At 55.9% G+C, this 15422-nt stretch overlaps 1 protein-coding gene across 1 annotated transcript in view; it reads right to left on the minus strand.

Annotated features, from left to right (window-relative positions):
- Positions 1-15422, minus strand: part of RUNX3 (RUNX family transcription factor 3) — a 64659-nt gene that overhangs the window by 25638 nt on the left and 23599 nt on the right. Inside the window, exons 2-3 of the mRNA XM_070383114.1 lie at positions 5494-5771; positions 3397-3553 (exon numbers count right to left, since the gene is read on the minus strand). Coding sequence (XP_070239215.1) covers positions 3397-3553; positions 5494-5771 — 435 coding nt within the window. The remainder of the gene's footprint in view (positions 1-3396; positions 3554-5493; positions 5772-15422) is intronic.

Below are 15422 nucleotides of genomic sequence, written 5' to 3' on the forward strand. Positions count from 1 at the left end.
CCTTGCAGTCCAAGGGACTCTCAAGAGTCTTCTCCAACACCACAGTTCAAAAGCATCAGTTCTTTGGTGCTCAGCTAAAAACCACAGCTTTGACTAGGGGCCATTTTGGGAGTTTATGGTGCGTGGTCCTCAAGGGGTGGGATGTGGTGGGTGGGGAGATACAAATATCAAGCACTGCACAAGGCAATGGATTATTCACTCCTTCTGTGTGAAAAGCAGCTTACAGACAGTCTCTGAGCCATGAGCCTAACTCAGTTTTACATAAAACAGAAGTTTTTGCACTCTTTTAACATCTATTGAATTTTCCAGGCAAGAAGATAGTTCCTTAATTGTTTCAAAAAATTTTTGCTCAGAGTTTTGCCAAAAATTTCTCACAGCTTCAGCAAATTGTGACCCTGGCGACGGTGCCACATTCAGACTTTGAGTCACGTACACCTGGCCTGTAGGGTTGGAGGTCACAGGGCTTCCGCTAGAGGTGCAAACATCCATCCACCCCACAGTGTCTGTCTGCTCCAACATTTACATATTCAAATAGATACATTGTGATAAGTTACTTTTCCTTTCTCTCCATTAGAGTTATGGAATTATATCAATTTTGAGAATGCATATAGGTGGATAGATTACGACGATATCATGCACATTTCAACCGTAGGATGGTAGAGGGCATGTTGCAAAAATCTTCTGTGAGAAGGGGTGCTGCGTCTGGCAGGGCGGGGACATCAGCCCTAATCACTGCAGGAGAATGACTTGGTTTCCTTCCCTTTCTTCTCTTGGTTTACACTTTCAGGCTTATCATGAGAGCTCTGTGGTAGTTCTGTGTATATGTCTTGCAAGGAAATCTCTTTCTTAGAATTAAGGCAGGATCAAGGGATAAAAAGCAAGGAGATGAACAGAAGTTTCCATCCGGCTTCTTAAGTTCTGGCAGAAGTCAGAGAGCCAGAGAAACGCTTGGAGTCCCAAACCCCAGGCTGTCCTGATTCCTAACGTGGCCCAAACTGTCTGTGTCAATGACCGATGCGTTCGTGGGAGGGAATTTCCCAATGGGCAGGCTGGGCGCAGCAGAGGTGTGGCTGCATGCCACAGGACCCCTGTGCCCTCCTTCCTCACTGCCAGCCGCCTCCACTTCTCCCACTCAACAATTCACATCTTCTGGTTTTCCCCCACCCCCGCCCAAACCACACCATAATCAGAGAATCAGTGACTGTCACCACTCAAAGAGACTTCAAAGGTCTCCTCCAGTCCCAGGCACCTGAAGTAACACAGTCTCTAACCTGTATCCCGTTCTCAGCAGGTGCCAACCGATACACTAGCACCAGTTTCCTTAATGCTCTAAGAAATCCCACAAGGGAGGTACGAGTATTGCCCCATTTTACAGATGAGGCAACAACCGAGACACACAGAGGTTAGTAAGCCATTTGCTCAGTGTTATCCAGCCAGTCACCAGCAGAGCTGGGACTGGAACCGGGTTGGTTGGTCGCAAAGCCCAGGCTGACTGATGAGCCTCCGAGGTCTGCAAGGCTCATCGAGTTCCATGGGCATCGGAACTCCCACTCAGGCCTCTTCTGCCTCCTAGGACCACTGAGATTGGAGAGAGAATGGAGTTTGTAAACTCCACCTCCTGCACCTCCCAGAGTCAGGATCCCAGCCTCCCTCCACAGTGCCTCCTCCAAGAGCCCGCGGCTGAATGATGCTTTGGAAACCTAGCTCCCGCTCTGTGGGCCTTGCGGGGTGGGTGCAGGTCTGTGGGTATAAATACTACCAAGAAATAATTTTCAGTGGAGGGGATGGCCAGGTGAGGTCTCAGGAACACACAGAATAACCAATTTGTCACTTTCCAGGAGAGGGAGTGGGGGACACTCCTGACGCTTCGCTGGGCTCCCAGCACTGACTGCCCCTTCTGCTGCAGCTCCAGGGGGCCTCCACAGCCACTGCTGGACCCAGCCACCGCCGGAGACCCAACCGCACCCAACCGCACCCGAACGAGCCCCCGCCGACCAGTGGCCCGACTCTCCACTTGGGGCTGGGGCTGGGATTAAGTTGCAAAAGGCTTGAGAGACTGGGAATGACAAAGGGGGCTTGGAGACTAATTAGGAGCAGCAATGAAAGCTTAATTCATAAAAGCAAACATTTTCCATCCATCAACCTGCAACCAGTTAAGGGCAACGTTTGAAAGAAATCTGTGCGTGGGGAAGGGAGCCAACAGGAACAGGAAATGTTTGAAAGAATGTAAACTATTTCAGTTTCATAAAAAAGTAACAAGTAAACAGTTATTACATGCAAATAATGCCCTGGTTTTAATTAATGCTGAAAAGTCAAAATATGTTTGACATTTGTATGTATACATTGAACGGCTGGAGAGGAAAAAATGGTGCCCAGATGCCCGTTTCCGAGCTGGGCTGGCGGCTCAGAGGGAACTAAAACCTTAAGAAGGTCTTGTTTATTGGTGATGAAAAGTACAATTCTGCCTCAGCCTCTGTGGAGACTGGAAGCAGAGGGAACCTAGCTAGCTTTCTTAACAAGCTGGAGGGGTCGGCTGGTTGCCTGGAAAGGACACTCCCCGCTTTTAGCTTTTCGGCCGCCTGGTCTTAAAGGGCCAGCAAGCCCTTAAGTCTCCATTTCGCCCCGGCCGGGGTTCTAGGATTTCTTAATCCAGAAGTGATGATGGGGTTTCAGGTCCCAGCCGCCTCCCACTCAATAGCCCCTGGCGGCAGCCACAGTGGCGTCTGGTCCTGCCTTCCCTCATAATGCCCCAGGAAGATCAGATAGGCAGGGTGGCATACCAGCCTTGTTTCTAGAGTGGAAGATGGCAGCCTTCAAGCTCTGCTTTCCAGCACCCAGCATCCTGCACTGCATTCGTTTTTTTTTTTTTCTTTTCTAAACCACCTTAAGGTTCAAAGGGGCTGGCGAAACTGTGGCTTCGGGAGACCACAGCTGGGGAGAGGCAGCCTCAAAGTGTCGGGGAGACTCCACCCCAGTGGAGAGAGTGGTTGGGGTGTTCGGGGCCCCAAAGACCAAGGATTTGTCTAAACCAGCTTCTAAGTAAAGCGCCACGCCATAAAGACCCACGAGGCCCCATTTTGAGCTTGTTGGTCCACGATCTCCCAGCATCTTTTGTGAGGCTGAGGTGCTTAATTGGGAAAGAGGGGAGACGCAGAAGGCTTCACAAGTTAGTAAACCCCAGAAACGGGAAGAAAACTGTGTCTTTTCTGGCCAAGGACCCTAACTTTCTCCACGTCTTCAAAAGGGTCTGAAACACCTTAAGGAGTTCCAAACTGCTGTTTTGGACAGAGCTGGGCCTGGAGACCTGCTTCGAGGGCTTCTGCAAGGACCCCAAAACCTCGTTCTCAGCTTACTTCCCTGCGCCTCTGCCATCGCCAAAGTCGCCCTTCCGCTCACCTCGCCCACTGCGGCCCACGAAGCGGAGGTCATTGAACCTGGCCACCTGGTTCTTCATGACGGCCGAGGCGTTGCGCAGCTCAGCGGAGTAGTTCTCGTCGTTGCCCGCCATCACTGTCACCACCGTTCCATCCGGCACGTCCCCCAGCGCCACCACCTGAGGGCACGGGGGCAGGGGGACAGCTTAGGCAGGTAGGAGAGGCCAGCGAAAGAAGGGGAGGGGCAGGGTCAGCAGCTCCCCTACGCGGCCCAGGCGCAGTGCGGATTTTTCAAATGTGGGGGTGGATTAGAGGCTTAAAAACGATAGACACTTGCGCCCCCACCCCCAATACCACAAAAATCAGAAGGCAAAAATCTCTACTTTCCACACCCAAATCCTACATCAACTGGTTAAGTCACGTCCCGAAGAACTGATCCTTTCAATGCAATGAAACCTAAGTGAAAGCGAGGAATGAGCACAGCCGCTATGTCCTGGGGTGCAGTTCCTCTCTTCCCTTCAGTTTGAGCAAAAGAGGAATCAACATGCTCCTAGCAACCGAGACTCTGAGTGAAAATAATATCAACAACAACAATAACGGGACTGCTCCCCCACATTCAATTAATGCAAGAGCCCTTTGGGGTATGAAATGGGGCCCCGAAATGCGGCCCAGGCCCAGTTTATCTGCCTCTGCAGAGCCTGAATTCGTTATGCAGGGAAAATGCAAAACGCAAAACAAACTGCTGTTTTGAGAGGGGCTGCCCAGAAATCCCCTTTAAAGTGAGAGAGGGGCTTCTGATAGCAGGAGGATGCACCTGCTGGGGAATTGCAAAATGAAGGTGGAGATGCCCCTCTAACACAGTCTTCCCCACCCCAGGCCCCAAGGAGCGTGGAGAGGCAGATGCCTTTTGCAAAGGAAATCAGACTGCAAAGGCAGTCACAGCCATTTAAACGTGGCCACCGCGTGCAGGGACTAGGGATCCAGATGGTAAAAATTTCAAGGAGAAAATGTTTGGGGTCTGATTAAAAAGGCCAGATTTCCTGTCAACATCCTGTCTTCTTTTAATTTCAAAGATTCCTTTTAAGCTCCAAGTGACAGTAAAACCTCCGATCTGAGGATTAAAGTCACACGGGCCTCCCCCTCCCCCTCCTCCCCGGGAGATTTTCCCCAGTGGTATTTTAAGATGTCACCCGGGAGACCTCAAAGAGCCACTCATCCCTTTTTCCAATTTGGAGGCGTCTTAATGGGACCGAAGACGGCCTCGGCTGCCAGGAGCCGCTGTTTCCAGCCACCTTGGGCACCCGCCACCCCCAGCCGCTGGCCCTTCCTGCGTTGCCCTTTCTCACGGCAGCTGTGAGAGGTTTAGGGGAAAACCAAGGCGTTTTCGTTTCATCTCGCTGCCCCCTTAAAAAAAAATGAAAATGAAACAGTCGCCTACTCCCCAGCAAAGAGAAAAAAGCTCCTCGGGATGGCTACTAGGGGCTGCCAGGGGTGGGAGCGCACCGCCCCCCTCCCCCAATCTCGGTCTGACATTCGGGTTCCCGGCCAGCAATCGTTTAGGGTTCAGGGCCCCCCATCACGGCCTGGAGCCTCCCGGTGTAAAATTTCAGAAGCCAGGAGTTGACGGTGTGAGCAGGAAGTGTTTTCTGAGAGCCGTGCAGGAGGAGGGGTGCGGGCAGGGGAGGGTAGGCCCTCTCCCACCCTCCGCACCCCGCCTCCGGGGTCCTCGCCCGGGTCCCAGGGCTCCTCTCTGCCCTGCTCGCTGCCCGCAGGGCTGTATCCGAGAGATCCGGTTGGGGAAGAGCGAAACCCCATCCGCCCGTTTCCGCATCAACGGTCTCTCCGCAGGGCCCCTCTTCTCCACCACCCCAAGACCGAAGAAGGCAAAGCCCTTAAAAAGTCATCCGTGCCGGGTGCATTCTAGAGTGTATGCCCAAGTCCCCGGGTGGAGCGCGCAAAAGCTCCGGGGGGCCCGGCGGCCGGGCTCTCACCCCTGGGGTCTCTCGGGAGCCTCCCTTCCCCTCCCTTTTCCGGGGCTTTGACTCCTGCAGCGGAGACGCCCGGAGCTGCCTGGCCGGTGTCCTCCCGCCCGGGGGTGAAGGGCCTCCCCCGCACTCACCTTGAAGGCGACGGGCAGCGTCTTGTTGCAACGCCAGTGCGAGGGCAGTACGGAGCAGAGGAAGTTGGGGCTGTCTGTGCGCACGAGCTCGCCCGCGTGGTCCGCCAGCACATCCACCATCGAGCGCACCTCGGGTCGGGCGCGCCCGCCGGGGCCCACGGCCGCCTGCGCGGTCAGCGCGCCGCTGTTCTCGCCCATCTTGCCGCCGCCGCCGCCGCCGCCGCCGCCGCAGGGGAAGGCCGTGGAGGGAGGTGTGAAGCGGCGGCTGGTGCTCGGGTCTACAGGAATACGCATAACAGCGGCCGTCAGGGCGCCGGGCGGGCGGCGGCGGCGGCTCGGCTCCCCCGGGGGCGGCCGGCGCGGGCGCCTCTCCTCCGCGGCCGCTGCTGCTGCTGCCGCTGCGAGAAGCGGGAAAGCAGAAGCGGCCGGGCTGGGGCCTCAGGTCGCCGGGGCGTGGGGTGGGATGGGGTGGGGTGGCGGGGGGCGGCGCCCGGGGACGCCCGCCGCGAGGCCTCACCGCCCCCCCGACGGCCGCGCCTCTGGCCCGGCCCGCTAGTCCCGCATCTTGGGGGTGTAGCGCGGCCCGCGTGCGGCCGCTCTTCGCGGCGGTCCCGGCGGCCTCGCTCAGGCTGCGGCGGGGCCCGCCGCCCGCCCGCCCGCCGTCCGCAGCCCGCTCGCGGCCGCCCCACCGAGTGGGCGGCCGCAGCCCCAGAACAAAATCCTCGAGAACCGAGTGGCCGCGCCGCCGCCGCCGCCCGCGCGGGGTTAGTACCCCCGGGGGCCCGCGAGGGCGGGGCCGGCCCGAGCGACGCGTAGCGCAGCCAATGGGAGCCCCCATCGCGGGCACCTCGGCTGCGCTTGCCGGGGAGGAACGGGGGCCGCCGAAGGCCGCCCAACGGGGAGGGGCGGAAGGCTCCGCCCGGGGAGGGCGCCCGGGGTCCGGTCTGGGCCCCCCGACTCCCTGCGCGACAGCCCTGGGCTCCTGCAGAGTTCTGGGAGCTGGAGCCGAGGCTGAGAATTTGTTTAAAACGTCTAGTCCTTCCTGCCACCACCCGCCCCCCACCCCCAGCTTCTTCGGGTGCCCTTCCCGGCCGCCGGCAGCCAGGCCTCCCCAGCTCCAGCTGCTTTCGGCCTGTGAAGCTTGCACCCCCCACCCCCAAGATGGGGACTGCGCGGGGAAGGGGGGGCGGACCTCAAGTCCGGTAACACCAAGCGGGTAGCGGCCCCAGAGTGCCTTTTCCCTGCCCCTACCTGTCCCGCAAATTATTTTGACCCCAGAAACTCCACCGCACACGAGATGACGCTCACCAGCCAGAGGCCTCTGCAGCACTGAGCCGTGCGCAACTTTCCTCGCGGCCCGGGGCCAGGGAGAAGAGTGTCCCCTCCGTGCCCGCATCGGCGTGGGGGCGAGTAACACCATTCCTCTCCGCTCTCCCCTCCAAAAATGACTTTCAGGATCGCGCAGGCCTCGCTGCGTCGTCGGCCTATGGCTCTTTGAAAAACACGACGGTGCCTGAAAAACGCGAGCGTTTCCACTCCCCCATCGCTCCCCCAACCCCCAAGCCCCAACCCCCCGCGGGCATGTAAACGCCGTCCTGCTTCGTAGGAGAGGACCAGAATTCGTGATGAGAAGGAAACCGTGCAGAGAACGCGCGGGAAAGGCTGCAAAGGATAAGGGCCCCGGCTTCCAAAGCAGGGAATTTTCATCCACCCGGTGTATGCAAACTGGCCCACGCGGGTCCACGCCCACGTCTTCCCGGGCAGTGCGCTCTGGCCCTGCGGCAAGAACGCAGACAGCTCTGCCGGGGCACCTTCTGCTCGCCGGCCCGGGGTCCTCGCTCCTTCTCCCCTTCTCCCCTTCTCCCCTTTCCCGACCGCGTGGCCCAACCGCTCCCGGAGGCAAAACAGGCAAACGATCCCCTCTCCAGCCTCTTACGCCGGGATAGCGGGCCTAGGGACAGGCTACACAGAGGAGGAGGACTGGAAAGATCAAGCCCCCATTCGCTCTGGATTATCGCCCCAGATGGACCCCCTGGAGTCTGGGAAACGAACGCGTTCAGAGTCTGCCCGCCGTTTTGGAGATCGGGTTGGATATTCGTTGTTTCCGGCCCTGGACAGGTGCAAAACGACGGATTCCAAGCCTCGGGAGCGAGCGGAGAAACATAGGATCCGATGGCGTCAGCAAGATCTCGCCCTGGATCTGACCCATCGCGGGCCACTTAGTCTTTGCCAAACGAAATCAAGCCCTGTATCGGGTCTAGGATAGACCGACCCAACCTGACCCAACCTCGACCACCTGGAGAGCTGGTCCTCAGCCCTGTCAGAGCCTCACACCAGTCCCCCTCAGACCATTTAGAGAGCGGGGACAACGAAGGTCCCTCGCTGGACCTTTTTATAGAGCCTGTACTTAGTTGCAGATCGCCAGGAGGGGCCTGCACACTCTCTGGAGCGCTGGCACTGGCTGCAGAACTGGAGGAAAGTGAGGAACAGGGGCCTTGGGGCGTCCGACCTCTGGGAGCTTCCCTCTGCAAAGGCCCACCTTGTCTTGTCCAGGTAGGGCCCGGGGCCAGGAAGGGCGGGTGACTCTATGCTGCCCCGGAGCGGCTTTGGGGGTCAGGACCCGCTGCATCTGGGGTTTGTAAATTCGATTTGTTGAGTGGTTTTGGTTTGCAGCCGTTCCCTTCCTGGTCTCTCCGCCTGATTTCTCCCTCTCGTCCTACGGCCGGTTTACAAATGGGTTTCCTGAGGATAGGACTCCTGTGGGTCTTAGCACCTGGCCACAAGTGCCCGCACGGCTCCAGCCCAAGAGAAAGGCGCTCGCTGCCGGTGGGCGCCTGAACCAGGAAACCTGGGTTTGTAGACACTTGGGTCCCCAGCCGGAGATCGCCGGGGCCGCGGGGCAAGGAGCAGTCCCGGGACCCACCGCTAGTTGACGCCTGCACTCTGCCAGCCGCGGAGGTTCTGGGCACAGATGTGCACCAGGCGCCACCGGCCGGCTCCTACAAGCCGCCCTCCCACCCGATTCCTCACCGTCTGTGCGGCCACATATCGGACAAACCAGTGGCTTTGTGGTAGATCGAAGGCTGCCCTCCCCGCCCCCCATGGACGTGGACGCTCTGTGCCTTATCTCAGACCTCGGAGCATTCCGGCACCCTCTGACCCCCTGCAGAACGTTCTCTCTGGTAGACGTGCGCAGTCTTGTCCTGTTCTCGGGGAACCCAGGGGAGGAGCACACACAAGAACAGACCAACTCGGTCCCAATTTCAACCTAAGACCAACCCATTTTTGTCCCCACCCTAGACTGACAGACCTAGCATCACACCTCTCTCTCCTCTCCCCACCCTGTCTCTCCCCATTTTCAAAAGACAGTTTCAATTGGAAATCTACTTCCCGCCCTGGGGCCCACAGATATCTCTCCCTTCACCATCTTGTGTGGACAGGGATCCCTTCTTCTTCTCTGGGACCCATTGACAGACACTGTCGAATAGCCCCCATCTAAGGGCATGCCAGGTTGTCTGCAACAGGGAGAGGAAGCCAGGACGTGCGGACCTACCTTGGCCCAGAGCTAGGTAAATAGAAACATAACCTGGGGCCTTGCAGAGTCTGGGTTCTGGGAGACACTCCTTCCCCAGGGGGAGGGAGTCAGAATGATCCTGTGTTGGGTGCCCCGTTCCTGCTGCTGGAGGGTGTTTAGGAGGGGCTTCAGCTGCGTTCCTGGCAGTGAGGTGCCTGCACGTGTCTCCCCTCCCACCAGAGAGCTTCTGAGAGTGAGTCTGATTCCCAGGGAGTCCCAGTGCCTGGGGAGGGGTGAGGATCCCCCGTCTGTGGCAGGTAGTGGATGCAGATGCTCTGGAAAACCTTCTAAGAGGTTCACTGGCTGTGGAAGGAGCTTGGGTCTGTGGTTCCCCTGCCTGAATTCTTCCACCACCTACCGTGATCTGGGGTAAATTGCTTAAAACTGTCCAAGCCTCATCTGTTTCTTCTGTGAAGTGGGAGTAATAACAGTGGTCTCTTAGAATCATGCGTAAAGTGCTTGGCACACGCCTGGCACATAGGTGGTGCTCCATCCATGCAAGCTGGTACTGTTATGCTCAAAAATAAGTCCTGATCACCCCTTGTACACGGCCTTTGGCAAGTCCCTTCCCCTCTCTGGGCCTTACATTTTCTGTTTGTGAAATATCCAGTCCTCACATTTAAAGCTTGCCGAGTCAGAGCCTGGTCCATGGTGGTCCTGTCCCGGATGGTTCTCCTGGAGGTGGTGGTGGGGTCCCCAGGGGAACTAAGGACTGCCTCCAGGCAGAGGCAGCTTGCAGGAGGGTTTTCAGCCACCACCATAGGACTACCCATGTCTTGATCTTGAGGACTCACCTTCCCCTGGGCTCTCAGACCCTCCTTCAGGAAACCCATTGGTCCCGCCCCCTACCTCCCCACAGGCAGACACTTTCCTAACTTGAAACTTGCCTTAGCCCCCTCTCCCTCCCCGGGAGGTGGTTGTTCCCTTTATTCCCTGGAGCCGCTCCCAGGAGCCCTAGTCCAGTGAATAACACAGAGGACTGTCAGCTAGAAGCTAATGACGTCTCCCAACCTGGCTTCCACACCCCCACTCCAGAGGGAACCATGGGGAAACCTGTTTCATGCCTTGTGCCCTGGAACTCCAGGAGGAACATTCCTGTCCCTCGATTTGCCTCAGTCTCCTCTACTGTGAACGGAGGTTGTTCTGATGGTTCCATTTTACAACCTGAAGGGGACGGGTATTGTGCTTCACCAAATCAGATATACCATCAGTTGTTCTATGTGCAAGAATAAGAAAGCAACTGTGCTAATTAAACTAGGGCTTGTCTGCATCCTTATTTCAGATATATGCATTTACACATATGTAAGTTTTAATATTAATATATATGCTATCCGGTAGTGGGGGTAGCTCAGCCGTGTCCGACTCTTGGCGACCCCATGGACTGTAGCCGCCAGGTTCCTGTGTCCATGGGGATTCCCCCGGCGAGAATACTGGAGTGGGTTGCCATGCCCTCCTCCAGGGGATCTTCCCAACCTAGGGACCGAACCCAGGTCTGCATCGCAGGTGGATTCTTTACTGTCTGAGCCACCAGGGAATATTAATATTTATATAATAAAATATACATATATAATTAGTGAGAAAGGGTCATGAAAGACAATAATGTGGCTGAAGGGTTGTCACCTTCAGGGCAGGGAGCCTTCACCCTAGAGAATCCAGCTCTGAGGCCACCCGCCCTGGGCAGCCTTTCAGGAAGGCTTCTGCTGAGAGGACTGGAGCAGGAAGACAGGTGTCCTCTCAAATTGTAGATTTTTTTTTCTTTTGGAAAGGGCCAGATTCTGAGAGGAGCTGGGGAGAAGACGGTGGGTAGGACACAGCTACAGGCTCTGCCGTTGGCTGGTTGGACTTCTGCCCAGGGCCTGCATCTCTCTGAACCTTGGTCCCCTGGATGGTAAAGTGGAAAAGCAGTAACAGCCACGTCAGCAGAGACGTTCCCATGTACCGGCACTGTGTTTGGGCTTGAAGTGGTCTTTCAACCCTCAATTGTCTGTGGTAGGTGTTAACGCCAGTTTAAATGAAAAGGAACATTGCCCAAGGTTTTCTGGCTAAAGAGGACCAGAACCAGATTAAAAGCTCAGTTTGACTCAGAATTTGGACAGGAGGCACCCCAAATGGCTGTGTACATTCCTTGCCTCCCCCCTCCGACCTTGCACTGGTTAAATGAAGAAACGGGAAGAGCCCGGCGTATGGATGGATACTGAAAGACCTCAATACGGTTCACTGCAAAAGGGTGGGGGGGGCTAGAGGCAATGACATCTGTTAAATAGCTGTGGACTGGGAAATGAGCAGACCCTTCGGACTCAGGGAAGGGGCTCCAGGAGTTGTCCACTGAGGCCCACCCACTGCCCGCTCTCCTTTCACCTCGGAACTAACCCACCTGAGAGGAGGCTGACTCAGCTGTAGTCCCCAATTTACAGATAGGAACAACTGAGGTCCAGAATGGGGAGAGACTTAACCCGTGTCACCGAAAAAGAAGAGGACTTGGCAAGGCTGGGGGCAGCACGGCGTGGCCCCCAAAGTGGGGTGGCCTGACTTCCGCCCACCCTGCTGGAACCCCGCAGGTGGAACCCTGGGCCAGAACCACACTGCACCCCACCCCCCCCCCCGGCTGGTTGCCACCCCTTGCTCCAGGAGAAATGACATGCTTCCCTGCAAGGATGCCCATGGCATCTGGATGCCCAGATTCCAAAAGGGAGAGGGTGGAAGGAGGGCAGGGCGCTGGTCTCAGCACAAGCCTGGCCAGAGGAGAGGAGGTGGCCCCATCAGTGGCCGGGGAAGTGGATTCTGGCTTCGGCTCCCCCCCCCGGATCTGGTCTTCCTACTGCCCTCTTTTTCCTCTCTTTGGTCATCTGTTGTTGTTGTTTAGTCTCTCAGTCGTGTCCGACTCTTGCAACCCCCATGGACTGTAGCCCGCCAGGTTCCTCTGTCCATGGGATTTTCCAGGCAAGAACACTGGAGTGGGTTGCCATGCCCTCCTCCAGGAGATCTTCCCGACCTGGGGATCAAACCCCTGTTTCTTGCATTGGCAGGCAGATTCTTTAGTGCTGAGCTTCCCACCAGGGAAGCCCATGGTCATCTATAAAGCAGAAATAATTCTGGCAGAGCTCTTCGGTCTATGATGAATAGTTACCCTAATTGATTAGACTCCTGCCGTGTGCTGGGGGTGCTACCTCAGTTATCACTAACCCTCACAATGCTTCTGCAGGGTTGAGATTTTGTCTTCTCCATTTTACAGATGGGGAAGTTGAGGTTCAGACAGTAAATAACTAATTTCCTCTGGGTCTCAGAACCTGAGAGGTTCAAACAAGAAGGTCTTGAGGGCCCTTCTTTGTTGTTGTTTTTGTGAGATCTTAGTTCCCTGACCAGGGATTGAACCCGAGGCCACTGCCAAGTCCTAACCACTAGACTGCCAGGGAAGTCCTTCAAAGACCCTTCTAACATGACTTCTTGGTGCAGAGTTGGGCTCTGTCTCCCCCCTGCTGGCTGGTCACAGGGCCTTCCTCCATCCACGGCAATGGGTGGGTGCCAAATGACCCGCTTTTGGACCCATCAAATCAGAGGACTCTTCTGTTGGGGGCAGAGGAGAGCCCAGTGTCTTGCAGCCCAAGATGGTTTCCGGGAAGAGCATGGCCCTCCCCTAGTCCCACCACAGGGCTTCAGCTCTGGCAGTCATGGAGGGAAAGGGCTCTCTGAGTGGCTGTTTCCTCTTGCAGAGTAGAAGAAAGATAGGAGAGTTTCCAGGTTCAACATGTCTCCAAACCTTAAGCAGGTGGCAAGAATGGGATTCCAAGAAATCGGTATGCCAAACCAATTTGGGGGATAGGATTGCAATCACACGATTACATTTCTGAGCATTGTTCATCATTACTGATGGCAGTTAAGTTCATCCATGCCTCCCAGTACTTTTATGGGAGAGGTACAGTTATCACCCCCTTTTACAGGTGAGAAAACCAAAGACAGAGAGGCTAGGTAAGTTGCCCAAGGACACACAGCTGGGAAACTGTGGTGCTCAGATTCCAACCAGGCAGACTGGCTGCAGAGCCCACGTTCCTGACTACCACACTCTGTTCTCATGGACCAGAATCAGATGCTTGAAGTTACAGTCATGGAATAGAATTAGAATCCTGGCATGAGAATTGTGGGCAGGATTCAGGATTTTATAATGTCAGTCTCCACAGGGTTCTGAGATAGCATATCCAAATCTCCCGTTTATCAAGGGGCGGAACCAAGGCCTGGGGAGGGGAAGGGTCTTGCTCAAGGTCACAGCCTAGGCCAAGGGCAGAGCCTTGGACCCCCTCTCACCGCCGCCCACTGACTCTGGTCCAGGGTAGTTTCCTCTCCACTGCAGGCCCTCCTCCCGCCCCCCACCCCCCCGCCCACCCAGTGGCTCCCGGGCCCAGCCAGTCCCATTAGGGATTTTCCACCTCCCCAAAAAGGTTCTAATGACTGTCAGTCCTTGTGAAGCCTTAATTAATCTCAGAGGCCGATGGCTCTGAGGAGACCGGGGGCTTTGGCCTTACGCAGATGAAGATTACGGCTCCATTTCATGTGGTGGTGGAGGAACGCCTCAGACATTCCTGCCAGCAATAAAAGCCACATGGCTTTCCAGCGTTGCCCTTGGAAAAGAAAAAAAAAAAAAAAAAAAAAAAGCTCTTTGCGGAAAGAAATCAACTATGTGCTGTGTGCATGGCATGAGATAAAAACGGGGTAGGACGAGGTGGAGAACAGTTGGTCTTTCATGCCGCCTCCGATGGCCACCGAGCGTGGCCGGGCCCAGTGGTCGTGATCCCAGCTGCAGCCCCGGGGAGAGCGGGTGGCCCTCCACTTGCTAGTGGAAGCCAGGGTGTCAGGGCCTCAGCCCCTCAACCTGAACCGAGTCTGAGCCATGCCAGATGTCCCCACATACGGGGCCAGCTTCCCGGGCCCATGAGCCGTGTAGTCGCCCAGACCTTGCCCTTGGCTTCCTGCCCTGCTATCCCTGTCTTGACATTTCTTCACTACTTTTTGAATAAGGGGCCTGTATTTTCATTTTGCAATGATATGACCGGTCCTGCACAACAGGTCCTCCCATCAGCCAATTGCCACAGGTCCCCCGGCCCCTTGCATGGATCCAGGCCTAGGGAGAGTGTTTTCTGAGCCACCTACATTGGCTGAGATGAACTTCAGAACAACTTTCTGAATTCGGCACATGTGGAAAACTGAGGCTCAGAGAGGTTTCCATGCAGCCAGGAAGCCTAGACTGGGAATCAGGTCCCTCTGAAGCCAAAGCCAGTGTCTGAACCGCTCCCCGTTCTGCAGTCTTTTACATGGGCAGGGTTTTTTATTCTCCCAAAACAGAAGGGATAACTTAGGCCAGACCAGTGAAGGGACTCATGGTCATACCCAGTCAGTGGGGAGTGGGGCACTCTCTGCCAGGCTGGGTAGCAGTGCACCTGCGCCTAGACACATAGGACTTGGGGGGGGCGGGAGTCCCAGTTTTATAGCTGTTTGTTCCACTTTTAAATTTATTAGGTCTTCTAGGTGGGTCATTGCCTTAAGTCTGGCCTGGGACGTAGTGGGAGTCCTGGCCCCAGCTCTCTGTTCTAAACATCTGGAAGTCCTTCGTGACTGACCTCCTCCACTCTTTCATGCTCCAGTTTTCCTCTGCTGCCCTCATCGATTGGGGAAGCAGTTGTGCCTTGCACCTTGATAAACTCAAACCAGTCCTCCATGAATCAGAAAGTTGGCGCTGAATGGAGCCTGACTGTGGTCGTGACTTATGACCTGGCTCTAGCCCCTTATTCCTTGCTGGTATCCCCAGGCAAGTTCCTTTCCTCTCTGGGCCTCCAACAAACCCCATCAGAGAGACAAATGCATTGGCACACACTTGATCCCCAGGAGGACTGTCCATCTTCAATGTTCTAGAATTCCATGTTAATCTGCAACTGGGGGCACTGAAGTCCAGGCAAGATCAGGGACTCGTTCAAGGTTACACAGGCAGCTGGACCCAACTCTGAGGCACTGGGAGGAGTTGAGGCCTGGCTATGGAAGTTTCTATTTGTTCTTAGTCGAGGGGCATTGACTCTCTAGGTGGTTTGTGAACCCAAAGCTTTCAGACACATCCCCAGTATCTGCTAACCTCCTTCCCAGAACGAGATTTTCCTCGGGAGGTAGAGAGTTCCCCATTGTGGGAGGTATTCAAGTTGAAGTCAGGATACTGTAGTGGGAATACAAGTGTTGGATGGAACTGGAAGCTGGACCAGGTGCCAGTATCCAGCCTAGATTGGCTCATAGTAAGCACTTATTGAACAAATGAGAGAATGAAACCAAAGTTTCATTTGTGACCTGACAGTTAGTGACACAGTGCCTACCAACTCTG

This window comes from Bos mutus, chromosome 2 (genome assembly GCF_027580195.1).
Source record: "Bos mutus isolate GX-2022 chromosome 2, NWIPB_WYAK_1.1, whole genome shotgun sequence".
Classification (NCBI taxonomy): Eukaryota; Metazoa; Chordata; class Mammalia; order Artiodactyla; family Bovidae; genus Bos; species Bos mutus.